At 43.7% G+C, this 16,111-nt stretch overlaps 1 protein-coding gene across 13 annotated transcripts in view; it reads right to left on the reverse strand.

Moving 5' to 3' along the window:
• Window positions 1–3,396: 3,396 nt before the first annotated feature.
• Window positions 3,397–16,111, reverse strand: part of SLC4A11 (solute carrier family 4 member 11) — a 232,644-nt gene continuing 219,929 nt past the window's right edge. For all 13 annotated transcript variants that reach the window (XM_043544918.1, XM_043544916.1, XM_043544917.1 and 10 more), the window contains 2 exons: window positions 14,281–14,450; window positions 3,397–11,509 (listed from right to left, as the gene is read on the reverse strand). In XM_043544918.1, coding sequence (XP_043400853.1) covers window positions 11,446–11,509; window positions 14,281–14,450 — 234 coding nt within the window. In that variant the 3' untranslated portion in view covers window positions 3,397–11,445. The remainder of the gene's footprint in view (window positions 11,510–14,280; window positions 14,451–16,111) is intronic.

Consider the following 16,111-nt stretch of genomic DNA (forward strand, 5'->3'; position numbering starts at 1 on the left):
TGATACAACACACGTGGCTACAATTGTTCAGATATTCTCCTCCCCTGGCATTCATCCGGTGGGAGAAAGAGCCATAAGTAACTTGACGATTAACATTTCTTCTCTTCCCTTTCTACCCCTCACTAACCATAGGCTCTACTCAGCCCCAACCCCCAGGTTTACCATGTTGCTCTGCACAAAGCCCCTGATTCAACAAAGGGCATAAGCATGTGCTTCACTCCCATCAGCTTCAATGAGACAAACATGTTTTAAGTGCTTTGCTGGTGTGATGGGGTGACTACCCAACACTCACCCAGCAGGGTTGAATGCAGGCCAGATGGGCCACTTAACCCATTTGGGAGCTGGCTAAGGAGGCTCAGCTAGGCAGGAATAGGTGGGACCTATAAAGTCCAGGAGCTGAAAGCAGAAGGGGCTGCTGGGAAAAGGCAGACACTCCCAGGTGACAGGGAGGAGTGAATGGAGATGGCAGGCTGCAATCGCTCCCTGGGAAGAGGGAGGTTTTGGGGAACAGGTAGGTCGAAGAAGAAAAGGGGAACCAACAGTAGGAAGAATAGGGTGACCAGATGTCCCAATTTTATAGGGACAGTCCTGATTTTGGGGTCTTTTTCTTATATAGGCTCCTATTACCCAATTTTTCACACTTGCTGTCTGGTCATCCTAAGAAAGAAGCCCAGGGAAGGAGCAGTGAGGCCAGAGAGAGAAGGCCCAGATTGCTGAGCTGAGGGTCACTGGGCTGGAACCCAGAGAATAGAGTGGGCCCGGGTTCCCCCACCAGCCACTGGGCGAGTGGCACCGAGGCAGTGAGCGAGAGGACTGCCTTGGGCTATTGAGGAGCTAAACCTCCCCTGGAAGGGGGAGGACAGGGACAGGGACATGGCCAGAGGGCTGAGCCACAAAGAGGACACTGTGGTTCCTGAGGAGCAAGAGGGGCTGCAGGCGGACGGAGTGACGGTGTGCAAACCACGGACAGGGGGGCGTCGGCCTCGAGCTAATCCCCAGAGCACCAGGAGGAAGCGCCTGTCTGGTGGTGAGGGGTGTGTCCCATGACAGCTGGAATAGGGGCAGATTTAGGAAATGGCATGTAAAAGGAAGGAGTAGATGGTAATGGTAACGCTTTGTTGCAATGTAAATTAATGGAGATGCTCACAATCCTGAGCAGTTACTGAAGGACACGCCAAAGGACAGTCCAAGCAAAGCAAGGAGAAGAGGTGGTGGTCAACTATAGGCCAGGACATCACAAAATTACATGTTGAATTGCCATAATCCTTGCATTGGGAGCATGACAGGAAACCACCAATTAGCACCTCAGGGGTAGTACGGAAAGCCGGAATGGAGGAGAAAGATGTTGCTGGAACTGAGGACGCAGCAGAGACATTGCATCATTCTCTAATTAAGGAAGATGAAGCACCAGCATTGGAGGAAAGTTTGGGAGATGGGAAGCTCTTCATATGTCAAACTATAGGCCACGCTGTCAGAAATTCGCACGCGCAGTTCTCTCGACCTCAGTTGTTTCTAATGCACTCCTTGCAATTGGATTTAGGGGTGAGATTGTGTGCCCTGCCCTTGGGAGGCAGAGCACATGCAGTGCAGGAGGAAGGTGAAGCAAAAAGATTCTGGTCTGTCAAAGGCCAAAATGGATTCTGGTGTAACACAGGCAGCTCAAGAAGCTGCTCCAAGATTCAGCAACCCTGACTGGGCTGCTTCTGAGCAGCACAACAACCCACTGCGACCCTGCCGCTGTTTGAAAGGGGCCTTGCAAGAGTTACCTACCCTAAGGGAATTATTCCGCTGTTGACCAGGGGGCTTTTAGAGCTTGGGACAGGGCGCTCCACTGAGGACTGTATTGGAATTGCAAGTTATCACTTTAAGAGTGTGTGTGTGGGGAGGAGGGGAGAGGGTTTCTGGTCCTGCTTGCAGGCAGGAGGCTGTATAGGGAAGCATGCAATCAGAGGCAGTCAGCAGCCAACCAGCCAGCCTAGAGTATGGCGGGGTGAGTTGTGCCTCTGTTTTTAGGGAGCAGCCTGTTTTGTCTCACTCTGATTTTGCGTTCTTGTGCATTATTGTTCTGAATTCTCAGAAACAAAGCACTGTTTTGGTGCAACCTTCCAGCAAGAGAATTTTATGTTTTTACCTAACTTCTCTGTGTTTATGCCTTGACAACAACATTTTTGTTCTGTTCGAACAGCAACCCAGCACAACGGAGTCCTGCTCCATGACTCGGGTTCCTAGGTGCTATAATAGGAATACTACTACAATGGCCCAACCAGGAATGAGAATGTGTGTGGTGTGAGGGGAATCCCTCCCTAAGCACCTAATTAGCACCTTTAACTGCACGTCAGTGTCCAATTGGATGTGTATTTGCCCATATGCGCATGCAATCATTGCCATTGTGCAGTGTCTCAGTGAATGGGTGTGCGTATGAAGTGTGTGGGGCACAAACATTTTTTCCCACATCCTTTTCTGAAGGCCAAACTCTTCCCTTATAGATCCTCAATTTTTTTGCCCTTTTACTGACATACTTAAACCTCTTTGGAATGCTGTTGCTCAAAATTACTGTCCTTCACACACACCAAGGAGGATGGTGAATAGCTGCTCCATAGTTCAGCTGATGATGATGGAATGAAATATCCACAAAAGGGTGTCACTTCCATTCTCCCAAATGAATGAATTTCACTGGAAATTTTGTTATTGTCACATTCATCTCCATTTTAGGTTACCATAGAACACGGCTACCTTTTTATGGGTAACAGAACTAGGCACCTCGTTCAGGATTCGTTAGTACGTATGCAATATCATAGCAGTGATGTAGGCAGGAGGATGGTCCAATGGTTAGGGCACTAGGGCTTAAGAGATCTGGATTCAACTCCCTACTCTCGCCACAGAATTCCTGGTGGGTTTGGGCAAGTCATTTAGCCTCTCTGTGGCTCAGTTTCCCATCTGCAAAATAGGGGTAAATAGCTCACAGATGTGTTGTAAGGCTAAATCCATTAAAGATAAGGAGGTGCTCAGATTTTATGATAATGGGGTCCTTATAAGCAACTCTGGTAGAGAGACGTTATTTAAAAATAAGCAGTACCCTGTTGCAAGAAAAAGCAAGATTCTCCCCTTGAAATGGTGGCATGTCTACCTTCCACATGCTCCATACAGAAATGCTATTTCAGAGCACAGCATAATTCTGTATCGATGTCTCGTCATTACGGGCTTGATCCTGAAGCCAGCTGAAGTCATGGGAAGACTCCCTATTCATTCAGTTGGTTTCAGATCAGCCCCTGAGCCTTAAGCCACCTTTGTTAAACCATGGTAGTCTGTTGCTGTTTTAGAAGAGGAAATCAGTCCTTAGGAAACTTTAAATCATGAAAAAAGAAAGAAAGGACACATCAGAGCACAGCATAGAAATATATAAACAGTATATTTCTCTTTTTATTTTTATGTTTCAAAATACAACAGAGTTCCTTATACAATAAAGGAATGGTTTCCCCCAAGAAGCAACTCTTTTATCAAAAGAAAATCATTCACTGTAATCAACACTAGTTAATATGCATGCGTTTACAATCCTACTTAGCAAGTGCACTATCTATAGGCTCCATCTCTAAATACAAGCCATTTGTGTTTTGCCACTTAAAATATTTATAGACTAGTTCCTAGCCGAGCTGCCGAGGAAACCTTCTGGTCACCAAGTACAGCAATATATTAACTGGCTGCATGCCAAGTGACATGTAGAAAAATAAAACCACTGCTAGTAATCTCCTGGCATGTAACAGATTGAGCTCAGCCATTTTCCTAGCATTAGCTTGTATGGAAGCAGGATACAGGATTTAAGAATCAGCTCTGAATATCTCAGGGAACAGAGAATTAAAGCTCCTCTGTTTTTATGTTCTGGGTGCTCCATGAAGCTTACCTGTATGCCATTACCCTGTATCTCCCAGAAAGCGGGGGCGGAGGGGATTTGTACTCTGTCATTTCCGTACAGGCTCTTTGCAGGTCCAACACAGGCAAAGAGACTTAGCTGCATAGTATAACCTATAGGGGTGAATACTTTAGGGAAGTAAGAATTAAAGGGCAGATTCTGCCTTACCCACATGGCAAAGTGCCAATCTCCACAGTGGAAATTGAGGAATAAGGTACTACTCCGAGTGGGTAGGGGGAAGGGGAAAGGGAGAAGAAAATACAGAACACTGTTTGTAACTAGAATATTCTTGAAGATCGCTCTAACCCAAGTTACTCAGTTAAACGTGTGCAATTCTGCTGACATTACACATGCTCAGTCAGCTGACGTGTAGGTAGGTACAACTCAAACCTTCCACCAACCGCCATGCTTGGCGAGTGACATGACGGGCTTGTCTGCTTGCCAGACTCTTGCATTTGGATTTCATTTCTCGCTGTTTGGGTCTCTTTGCCATCTGCCAAGTAGGGTCACAGTTGTGGAAGCGCACCTCAGCCTCAATGGTGAGACCTGGGCGCTTAAAGTTAGGCTCCTAACTCTGTGTTTAGGCATCTAACTAGAAGTGACCTGTTTTCACAGGTTCTGAGCACCCACAAATCTCAGTGCAGTCAAGGGGAGTTGCAGGTGCTCAGCACCTCTGAAAAACTGGGTCACTTATTTAAGTGCCCAAGTATGGAGTTAAGCCCCTAACTTCCGCACTCAGGTTTGCAAGGGTGGGTTGTTGCCAACCAGAATTAGCTCCACGTCCCGAATTCAAGAAGTCTGGGGCTACAAAATATTACACACTGAAATGGATACATTGATAATTGAAAGGTGTATAGAACATTACTGCTCAGACATGTATTTCACTGAAACAGATACACCGCACGATGAACTTAATAGTTTATACCGAGAGGGCTGTGTCACTCATTGAACATAATTAATCACGCCCTGAAAATGGATCACCTGCAAACCACGGTACTTAATTACCTACTGTACTACCTCCTGCATGCATTGGATCAGCTACTTCCAGCAAAGCTGACAGACGTCTCATTGCCCTGCTGAACTTGGTAAACCAAGTCCGGAAACAGATACATCGGATGTTGAACCTGATGTGCAGATTTTCTGTAGGACCCCGATCATGTAACTAAGGTGAAGGTACTGTCAGCCAGCTCCTCTCTTTGCGTGTTGAGGACAGAGTGCCAAAGACTATTAACCTAAGATTTTCATTTAATCAGTTTTCCTCCTGGCTGCCATCTTGCTCAATCACAAAGCAGACAGCACCATAGCAAGAAAGCAGTGCAATACAGGAAGTCACTGGGCTTGGTGCATTTCAAGCTTGAAGTCAAGCAGCAGTTACATTTAGAAGTGTATACTAGGCAGGGGGATTTGGTGGCTATCAACACCTGGGCTCTCAGCTCAAGACTAAGTGAAATGAGCTTGATGATCTAGCTTGGTTCACAACAAAAAGAATCAGCATTACAAATGCCACCATATGCATGTTGGCACAACAGGCCACCTCTGCTCATTGAGCATCCAGGTTTGGCTCTTATAATGGAAACTGAATTCTCTCACCAGGAGAGGCAGAGAGGGGGAGGGAGAGGCAATACATTCCCCAGGACATAATAAATGTTCTATCAAATACAGTTCAGAATCGTACCCAGTTTTCCATGTTCTCGCACTTTTCTGTAGAAAAATTATAGATGAATGTTCTTAGCTTGAAGGGCAACCATGTCCATTTGTGAAGAAGCAACAATGCTGGAGATGCCATAAGGATTATGGACACAACACAGTGAAAGAAGAAGGTATTAGAAGATGTCAGGCATTTCTGGAGCCTCTTAAAATATTCTGGCAACCTCCGATATCATCAGCTCTTGACAAAATCCTGGTTGCCAGTTCTTTGCTGTAAAACAAGCCAGGCCTGTAGCCACGGGGATGGGACTGGGAGTTCAAGGCACGTTTTCTTTAAGCAACTTGATATCAAATTGGCAATGCTATGTGCTTTTCACTTCTAACATCCACAGGCCTCCTTGGAAACACACCCAGGAAAATTAGACAATCACATCACTTCAGTATTTTTGGAAGCTCGAGGGATGAAAGAAAGGCCTGCTCTGGTCAAGAACTGCACTAGACAGCTAACCATCTAAAGAGGTGTGACATACATCAGCACAACAATCATATAACAGAAATGATGAATGATTCATAATTGTCTGAGATGGCATGAGTTGCCATGCCTGTGCCTAGAAGCTAGCTCAGAATTTGTACAGGCCAGCGAAGATTGAGTAGCCTGCTACAGTGACACATTGCCGATGTCTTTGGAATGGAGAGTAGAAGAGTAGATTTTGCCTCTGATGTACGATCCATGGAAGGAATGTGTGATGGTCAACACAAGGAGAAGAAAGAGCAACCATTTAGCAGCAGTAGCCCATGCCATGGTATGGGAAACGGACGTGGCAATTTATTAATTTAAATCATCCCTAGTGCTGCCAGCTAGCTTCCAGGTATAAACGCACATTTTAACAAGTGACCCTCTAACTGTTCTAGGTGACTCTTATCTGTATCTACTCAGACACATGCAAAGTGAATGCTTAGCAGAACTCTGGAACACGATGGCTGTTCTTGAGGTGAGACCGATGTATCTTCTCCCATTGACATTTCTTTCTTCTCTCTTTGAGATGGCAAATTATATATTTGTTCCAATTAACTCTTGATCTACAATCCAATCAGCTTGAACCAAATTCCTGCTTCTCCCAAGATCACGCCGTTGAACTATGTTTTCCTGATGATGGTTTCAATGCTGTGAAATGGAAGGTGCACACCTCTGCAAAAGTTGGCTTAATTTGGTGGTTCAGTTGGAGATGCGTGTTTTAGAAGCTGGGTGCATCAAGCAGATGTTTTTTGTGTGGACCTAATGTGAGATGCAGTGAAGTCAAGGGGAGCAGCACTGGGCTTGTAATGGTCATATTTCAGCATCTTATTGTATTGTATTTGTTTTTATATCGTATCCCTAATTCATGGGCAGTTCATCAGTGACGTGTGTTTCTCACAGTACAGTTAACTGATTCTACCTTGAGATGTTTCACCAAGTAGCATGTCTGGCCAGAAAGTAGTTTTAAGTTTTCTATGTCACTACCCTGACAGTGACCTGGTGGTATGTAACCAGCTAGCTTTTAACATCCAATAATGCTTTCAAACTTCGCTACTGCTTGGTGGAGATTTGTGTGTGTTAGTTTCTGAGCACACTGTACCCCATTCAGCAGCCCATACAGCACCAGTGTTCTTTAATACACACAACAATCCTCAACATATCCATTTCAATGCGTAATGTATCAACAGCATTTCATCAGCTTTAAAAAGAACTTTCAGACCAGCAGACCTATTTATCAATTAAGATTACATCTCTACCTGATCAGGATAACTTCTAGCTACACCATTAAGTGCCTACAAGCTACAGCCTTTAAAAAAAGTGTATTATATTTCCCAGTACCCTCATAATTTTGGCAGATGTTGGCAACTAATTTAGGTTACAGAAATCCAGTCATTTCACAAGCATTTACTGCCTTTTGACTCCAGCAGAATACAGCACAAGGCCCTCTTAATTAACAGCAATCATCATCTTTTCAGATCCAGTTCTTTGGCAATATTTATACATAACATTGTGCATATCTATCTAAAGAGCTTATAATAAAAGATAACTTTTGGTTATTACATTCTAATGGTCTTAACCTTCACACAGGTATTAAAGTGCAGAAATAGTTCTGTTTATCAAACTCTCTTTTCTTAGTTAGCCTACTTCCTGGAAATGCCTGCTTATGTCAGTAAAAAGAGAAGCAAAAGAACTTTCATTTGTAACAGGAAGGGAAAGGTACTTGTATGAAAATCCTGACCTTTTTTGGTCTGAAATAGGATCATCATTACCAGTATCTTGTGAGCCTTATGTAATTCAAGAGACATTCCGACATAGTCCAGCTTTTCATCTGATACCCACAGATTAGAATGTAGGGCCAGATCCTCAGCTAGCAAAAATAGGAACAGTGCTATTGACCGTTGATGATTTACATCAGTTGATTCCCTGGCCCATGATTTATACAGTGAAAACCCTGAGGGGGGTGGGGGGGGATCTAACAGTCATGTTTATGCTAAAAAGAAAATACACGCGAGACTGAAATTACATCACAAACTGTTCCAAAACAACAACTTAACATAAAAGTAGTTAGGGGGCTTATTTTAGCTGTGAGGGTTAAATTTCCTCCAATCATGTTGAAGTGTAACAACTTCTATATTTTACATTGCTTAACTCAGTGACATTTGTCACTGCATCTGGATTGCTAATTTCAGAGAGACAGAGAGAAAAGTAAAGGGCTTTTTTGGTTCTTTCAAGAAACTGAGAAAGAGCTCATTTAAAAATATTTTACTCCTGCAAGGGCTTTTGTTAAGTGCAACATACACAGTCTGTCAATGCAAAAATGACAGGTTGTGGTATTTCATGTCAGTTTACAAGGCGAACAATGAACCCTATGGTAGCTGTCCTATTGCACAGCGTTTTTTAGGGTTTTCTTTTCCGTTTAGCTCTACAGTATTTTAATGCAGTTTGCAGGTACGCTTCTAGGCTTTTCTGTAACTAGATTTTTTTTATATTGGTGTACAGGGAAATCCACCTCCTGTGCAGAGGGTCAACTCAAGACCCACGGACCACTTGCGTTCCATGAGACTGCACAGAGATGAATTTCACCTATTCACTTGAAACAGCTGCTTTGCACACAGCATTCACGCCCCTCTCCCAGCCAGGGGGGGTCCATCCTCTGCTTTAAACCCTCTCTTGCACAGAGTCTGATTTTTCACAGCATGCGGTCTGCTGCTAGGAGCCCAAACACCGGGAGCCCAGGCACCAGTGACAGAACACAGCACACGTGTCGTTAGAACGCCCACGCTTTCAACACGCCAAAGTATTTAAGGACACCCAGCCGTCTTTTCAGGGAGTCTCATTTCGATGCGTTTTACACTGGGAAGGAGGGACTTTGTTTAAAAAGGGTCAGACGATTGTCTTATTGCAGTTCGTATCTGAGCATGGCTATCAATACTGTTCTCTTTTTGAGTCACCTCGCCTTTTTTGTGTGGACTGGCCCAGACAACATAGTCTTGTTTGCTGAACATTCACCTCATCTTTAGGGACTTTAAATTTGAAACCTCTGCAGTGACTCCAATAACATCTGATTCCAGGATTAAGAATATTAGTCAATGTGCATAATTTAGTTGCCTTTAATTCTTATCTTCTTGTTCTTGATCATGCAAATAGTGTCAGACCTGTTTGTTAGTTAGCCATGTTTGTTACTACGGCGATGTCTTTTTGGCGTGCTAAGACATTCCTAGTGAAAACAAATTAATGGCAATGCCCACGTTTCATTTATTAAGAGGGCCAAATTAGGCCATGCCCTTCACAGCGCATCCGCAGGAGTTGAGTAGAACATAAGGTTACATTTTCAAGGTAATACAATGCTGCTTAGATGGCTAATGAAGTAGAGAATCTATTTCCCTGCAATTACTGTGCTAAATGTTTATCCCCGACAGTAACAAATACACCCTTAGGAACAACCTGGTGCTCCTTCACTGGATTGTCAATGGGAAACTTCAAAGAGAAACTGAACACTCTGCTCTCCGTAGTTTCCTTCCAAGCTGTAGGCAATTGCATGATGATGGAATCCCTTTGGGGGTTATTAAAAGTAAACTAATTATTGAATGAGTTATTGAGTTTGGGTTTATAAGCTTGGTTTTAGCATATGGGCTTTCTTCCCCAGTTCCTCTCATTAGTGATGGAGAGATGTGTTTTACACTTCGTAAAGAAAGCCAAATCGCCAACGTATTCTCTCCGATAAATCTCACCACCAATTATTGTGCAAACAATTTGCTTGAAACAAAACACTTTTCTGCACTAATCTACTGTCTGTTTGCATTTATTGTAATGTGATCCTAATTTTTGCTTTTTAAAATCTATCTTCATTGCTCCACTTTCTTTTCTTGTAAAGTTTGCCCCTAGCTGCACTACAGATCAACGCGGAATTCGCTAAAGGATAGCTTGTTTCACAGTACTTCAAGTATAGAAAAACTGACCACAATACCAGCTAAATTAAATAAACCAAAAGATAAAATAGATAGCAGGAGAGTTAGAATTCATACAGAAATATAATGTAATGTCTGGGGGTGGGGGAAAACGGGAGGTAGCTACAAAACTGAAACAGTGAAGTGACAAACAGAAATATTGATTAGGAAACAACCAACGTTCACTACCTACTGTACATTAAAATTAAATGGAAAATTCACATGTCGGAATGCATTCAGACAGGGTGATGCAGGTCACAAAAGCCAAAGGACTAGAGGAAAATGAAGGAATGTTTGAACTTAGCAGTATGTTTAAAAATAATAATCAGTAATTGGGTTAATGCAGTTTGACACAGAATGGCTTTGAATAAGAAAAAAGAAGCACTGAAGCAAAGAACAAATGTATGTCAACACAGTACAGGTAACACTGATTGCACAAGAACACTTTCAATATCTTGAAAGAATATGCCTATATATCCAATATATGTATAATATATATGCAAAATATATACACAAATCTAAATTATGTATGTATATATGTACACATAGGCAGTTCTGTACATATGTATATGCGAACATTAATGCACATGACTGAATTTTGCCACATTTCAGCATCCAGGTGAATTTGGGCACAACCAAGAAGCTTGCTGCTGTACAGACCTACAATTCTATATTTGATTACTGAGAAGTAACAGTGTAAAATAGCTTCAACTAATTCCCAAGCAGCTTAGACCCAGTTGTAAATTACATCAGCATCACAAAGTCAATCCAACCTCTGAACATTTCTGGTACATATGAAGAAATTAAACAACACACAATCTACAGCTTTAGATGAATCAGCACAACCATATTCTTTTGCTTCCCAGCCCATCCACTAATCAATAACTTGACGAGATCACTACACGTCTCCTCTGACATAGGGCTATCTTTTTGGAAGATGAACTGGAGATATAGGTAATTGCATTAAAGCTCCAAATTATTCAGTAATTCTGTAAAGCAAGGGTTGATTACTGTCCTTACATATCAATAGTGTTCTGGGAAAAGGGACACAGTGTATAAAAAAGGGATCCCCCTTAAAAAAGGGAATGTGAGGCAACCCTAGCACAGCACAATCCAACAAGAGAAACACATTGATCTGTGGGATTTCAAGTTTTAGGATGTAGAAGGTAACATTTCCATAAAGCTGGCTTGCCTCAAAACTCAGAAGAGTACTGCCCTCTCAGTCAAAGGCTGTTTTGATCTGAAACTTGAATGGCCTATTGGTCTTCAACCATGTATCTCCAAGTGCCAGACTAGAGCAGAAAGAAAGTCCTGGAGGTTCTAAACAAAAAAGAGAACTTCAGATAAATAATTCTACATCTCAGCAAGGCTGCCATTTCCTTTTGATTTGAAAAGCTGTTCGCTGTTCTGAGAGCAGAGATTCATTTTTAGTGCTCCGCATCCATAGCATCTAGGTATTTTGCTTCAATGATCCTAGGAAGCAGGTTATACCTACGAGTGAACAACAGAGACAATTAGGTTCAGGTTAGTGCTGCAATAAGGGTTATGTTCATCCTTTTCCAGGCTCTTCAGAGCTGGGCATGTCTGGGGCAATTCATACAACTTGCTGATTTACATCAGGTTTGTTAAGCTGGAGTGAAAACACAGCCATGTTTGCTCACATCGCTGGAATCCCTGAAACAGCTGTTATTCAAAAATCACAAAGCAGGACCCAAAACATTATGAGACTGGCTTAAAAGAGGACGACATTTTAAATAAAAGAATACATTTGGGTTCCTTTTACTTTTAAAAGAACCCAAATAAACAAAAGTAAGCTAAGATTCTCAGACACTCAATGCCTCCAAGAGCTGGGGCTTTAAGAAAACACACCAAATATTGCTTGTGAGAGCTAGCACCACTGCTTTTACATTCACTTGTCTTTTGCTACTGCCCACTCCACTGCGTTTGACATGCCTTGTCCCTGAGGTGTCTTTGCCTTATTTCAGGTTACAACCAGGACCCCATTCTGCTGGGCACGGTACAGATTGGGGCCTCTGGAATCTACTTAATAATGATATTTCCTTTGAGTGAAACAAACACTAAGTGGCACCACAGTCAACATTAAAAAGCTTTCTCCTTCATCTATGCTACTGGACATTTGTAGATTAATCCTCTGCTTCCTTAACAGCACAGGAAGTTACTTTTCAGCTATTTAAATAATAAAGACAACAATTTAATAAGCCTGGTTTAGATTTAGAGCTCCTCAATAGGTAGCCAGGAAAGGAGGAAATTTCAAATCTCACTAACTGCAGTGCAATGCCCTAAACTCCTCAAATTGATCTGACATGAGATAAACACTGGAAAATGAAAACATCCCGGAAAACACAAACTGTGTTTGATCTAAATTCAGTTCACGTTGTGAAACACAAATGATTGTGCGAAGAGGAAAAGGGTTACTTAAAATACTCTCCTATCCATGGGGATTACAGTGCCAGAGAAGTCATGTTTAGTCAGCAGCATCCATGCTTCCCCAAAGCTCTGACCCCTGTTGAGAATTGTGAGAGCTTTAGGAGAGATCACATTTTCTCTGAACGGTATATTCCGTTACAGCCAGGGTAGAGTCTCCCAAAATAATTACTCCTGGGGGCATTCTGTGCCAAAAAAATTAAAAATTCTGCACACAATATTTTAAAATTCTGCAAATTTTATTTCTCAAAATAACACTACATAATCACGCCAGTTTTGATTATTTTGGTAATTTATTTCAAAATACCAGTCAGCAAGTATGTCTGTAAGAAAATGGACATGCACAAAAATTTCCCCAAGAGTAGAGAATCAAAGAAACCCCCTATGACAACCAGTTCTTGTTTCTCTGCCCTCTTCTCCCCACTAGAATCCAGGGAGCCAGACACCCGCACCCCTTCCCCCCAGAGCCCAACTGTGGGGCCCCCCTGAGCCAAGGGATCCAGAGGGAGATACAACCTGATGCTGGGTCCCAGGCTTGCACAGTTTCCTGCGCGCCACCGTCTCCTTCCCTCAGGGCATGCTGGGAACTGCAGCTGCCAGGAACCCTCTAGCTCAGCGGTTCCCAAACTTGTTCCGCCGCTTGTGCAGGGAAAGCCCCTGGCGGGCCGGGCCGGGAAGTGGTTCAGGCTGAGGGACGTACTGGCCACTGCTTCCAGCAGCTCCCATTGGCCTGGAGCAGCGAACCGCGGCCACTGGGAGCCACGATCGGCCGAACCTGCGGACGCGGCAGGTAAACAAACTGGCCCGGCCGGGGCTTTCGCTGCACAAGTTTGGGAACCACTGCTCTAGCTCCCTCTCCCTCCCCCATCAGGATCTTCTATGTGCCAGCTGGGCTCTGCCGAATCCAGTGGTCCCTAGTGGCAGCTAGCAGCACTGCAGCCCATTTCTGTGCGGGCAAGGAAATTCTGCGTGCAGTGTTAATTTCCTTGTGTGACCACTCAAGCCAGTGCAGAACATGGCAAAGGATCACAGAGAAATCTAAGGGCAAGTCTACGCTACAGTGCTACATCACTGCAGCTGCCGATGGAGGAGTGCTCTCCCGTCACTATAATGACTCCACCTTGGAAAGAAGCGTAAGCTATGTTGGCAGAAGAGTGTCTACCGCCGACATAGATTCATAGATATTAAGGTTAGAAGGGACCATTATGATCATTTAGTCTGACCTCCTGCACAACGCAGGCCACAGAATCTCACCCACCCACTCCTGCTAAAAACCTCTCACCTATGTCTGAGCTATTGAAGTCCTCAAATTGTGGTTTAAAGACTTCAAGCAGCAGAGAATCCTCCAGCAAGTGACCCGTGCCCCATGCTACAGAGGAAGGCGAAAAACCTCCAGGGCCTCTTCCAATCTGCCCTGGAGGAAAATTCCTTCCCAACCCCAAATATGGCAATCAGCTAAACCCTGAGCATATGGGCAAGAATCACCAGCCACATATGACAGAAAATTCTTTCCTGGGTAACTCAGATCCCACCCAATCTAACATCCCATCACAGGCCACTGGGCCTATTTACCATGAATATTTAAAGATCAATTAATTGCCAAAATCATGTTATCCCATCATACCATCTCCTGGTGTGGACAGCGCGAAACTTGTATAGCTCAGGGGGTGGAGGGCTTTTTCACATCCCTGAGCAATGGAATTTAGATCAACTTCAGTGGTAGCGTACACCTGCCTTAAGTAATATGTAGTTACCTAGTCAGAAGCCAAACAGCTCGGCCACTCAGTGAGGTGTCTTTAATACAGAGACCGACTTACCTGATCGGGATCATTCCTATCATAATGAGAGGAAAAATCATCTTCATGTACGGTAACGGTGACATCCCAAACCCACAGAGGATGAGGAGCTGAAGAACCTGTAAGCCTGTGAAATAGTGGATCTTCCTCTGAGGGACCCTGCGAATGTAATGCGTTGGAGGGTAAGCCGTCTGTGAAAGAGAAAAGAGGTACACGTCAGACAGCAATAGACAAATCAGTCCAGCTGGGAATAAAGTATAAGAAGTGTGCCCATTAAAGAAATTATTTTTGGGAAACCAACACACAGCTGTCAGCGTTCATTTCACACATCAGGTCAACGGGTAGATATCAGAAATACACAAATGGCACTGCAGATGTTGAAGGACTTTCTAAGCTGAGTACTGGCCTGTTCCTTAAGCCAAAAGGGCTGAACTAAGGATTTCAAGGGTTAAAGCTAATACCTCCGGCTGTGGTACTGGCAACAGAACACAGAGAATGACTGCGCAATAAAAAATGGGGGAAACCAGAGATAGACTTGCCTGGAGGAACATCTGGAGCACAAGAAATACTGATATAAATGCCATAATTATATTCCCCCGTGGATGATTAGCAGCACTGTGTAGCAACATGTAAAATATCCGGAGGCGAGGGAGAGCGTGTGCATCACGTGGTGATGCCGTGTTAGGCAGATCTGCTTGTGTGCTGCTCCCCTTTCAGGTTGTTTTTTATGTCTTAACAAGCTCTTTGCCATTTGAGAACTTTCCATCTTCTCTTTAGGGGGCAGACTTCAACCCAATCTGAGATAGAGCAACTGTGGCGCTCAGCTGGGAGAGGCTAGAAGAGACCCCACACAAGCAGAATGCAACGTAGTGTGAGTAGGAGTGACTAGCCGCTGATGCTGATATTGACGAATGGATCTAGGATCGCAGCAGGAGTTATGCAGGTTTCCTAACCTGGGCACAGCTGTCTAATCTGTACTAAAACAGATATTTATTATTTGTACTATCAAAGCACCTAAGAGCCCCCGTCATGGGCCAGGACCCCATGGTGCTAACTGCTGTACAAACGCAAAATAAAAAGACCGTCCCTCTCCCAAACAGCTTATAACCTAAGTATAAGACAAAAGAGAACAAATAGAATCCTAGAATATCAGGGTTGGAAGGGACCTCAGGAGGTCATCTAGTGCAACCCCCTGCTCAAAGCAGGACCAATCCCCAACTAAATCATCCCAGCCAGGGCTTTGTCAAGCCTGACCTTAAAAACCTCAAAGGAAGGAGATTCCTCCACCTCCTTAGGTAACCCATTCCAGTGCTACACCACGCTCCTAGTGAAATAGAGTACTCTGCATACAATATCCATATCCACTCCTTATTTACCAATGAATATATTCAGTCAATGGAATCTACAGTACCTGTGATATCCTAGGTAGGAGTGGGTTTCAATAGAGGCCAAATAAAATTAGGAGTCTATTTTTCCATTAGGACCAAATCCTGGGCTCAACTGAAATCAACGGGAGTGTTGCCAGTGAAAAAAAACGGTTACTACTCTTCCGTAACTGTTGTCCAGTGCAGCCTGCAGCAAAGTTCTTGCTACAGATTTCCCCTTATTAACTAATGAGGAGAATTCCTGCCTAGAGTCCTCTGGCAGCATGTCCCTAAACTTTAACATGCAGTCCCAAACTTTAAAATCATAATGTCCCAAAAGAGCTCGTTAGTTGGCAATCCCATCTTGTAGCCCCCAGTAGAATAAACTTTTCTACCAAATAAATCTAGATTTTTTTGCATCCTTTGATTTGGGGAATGATGCCTGTTGGCTCTGCCATTCCTGTTCACTGGCCACTGACACCACCAGA

The sequence above is a fragment of the Chelonia mydas genome, chromosome 4 (assembly GCF_015237465.2).
Source record: "Chelonia mydas isolate rCheMyd1 chromosome 4, rCheMyd1.pri.v2, whole genome shotgun sequence".
Classification (NCBI taxonomy): domain Eukaryota; kingdom Metazoa; phylum Chordata; order Testudines; family Cheloniidae; genus Chelonia; species Chelonia mydas.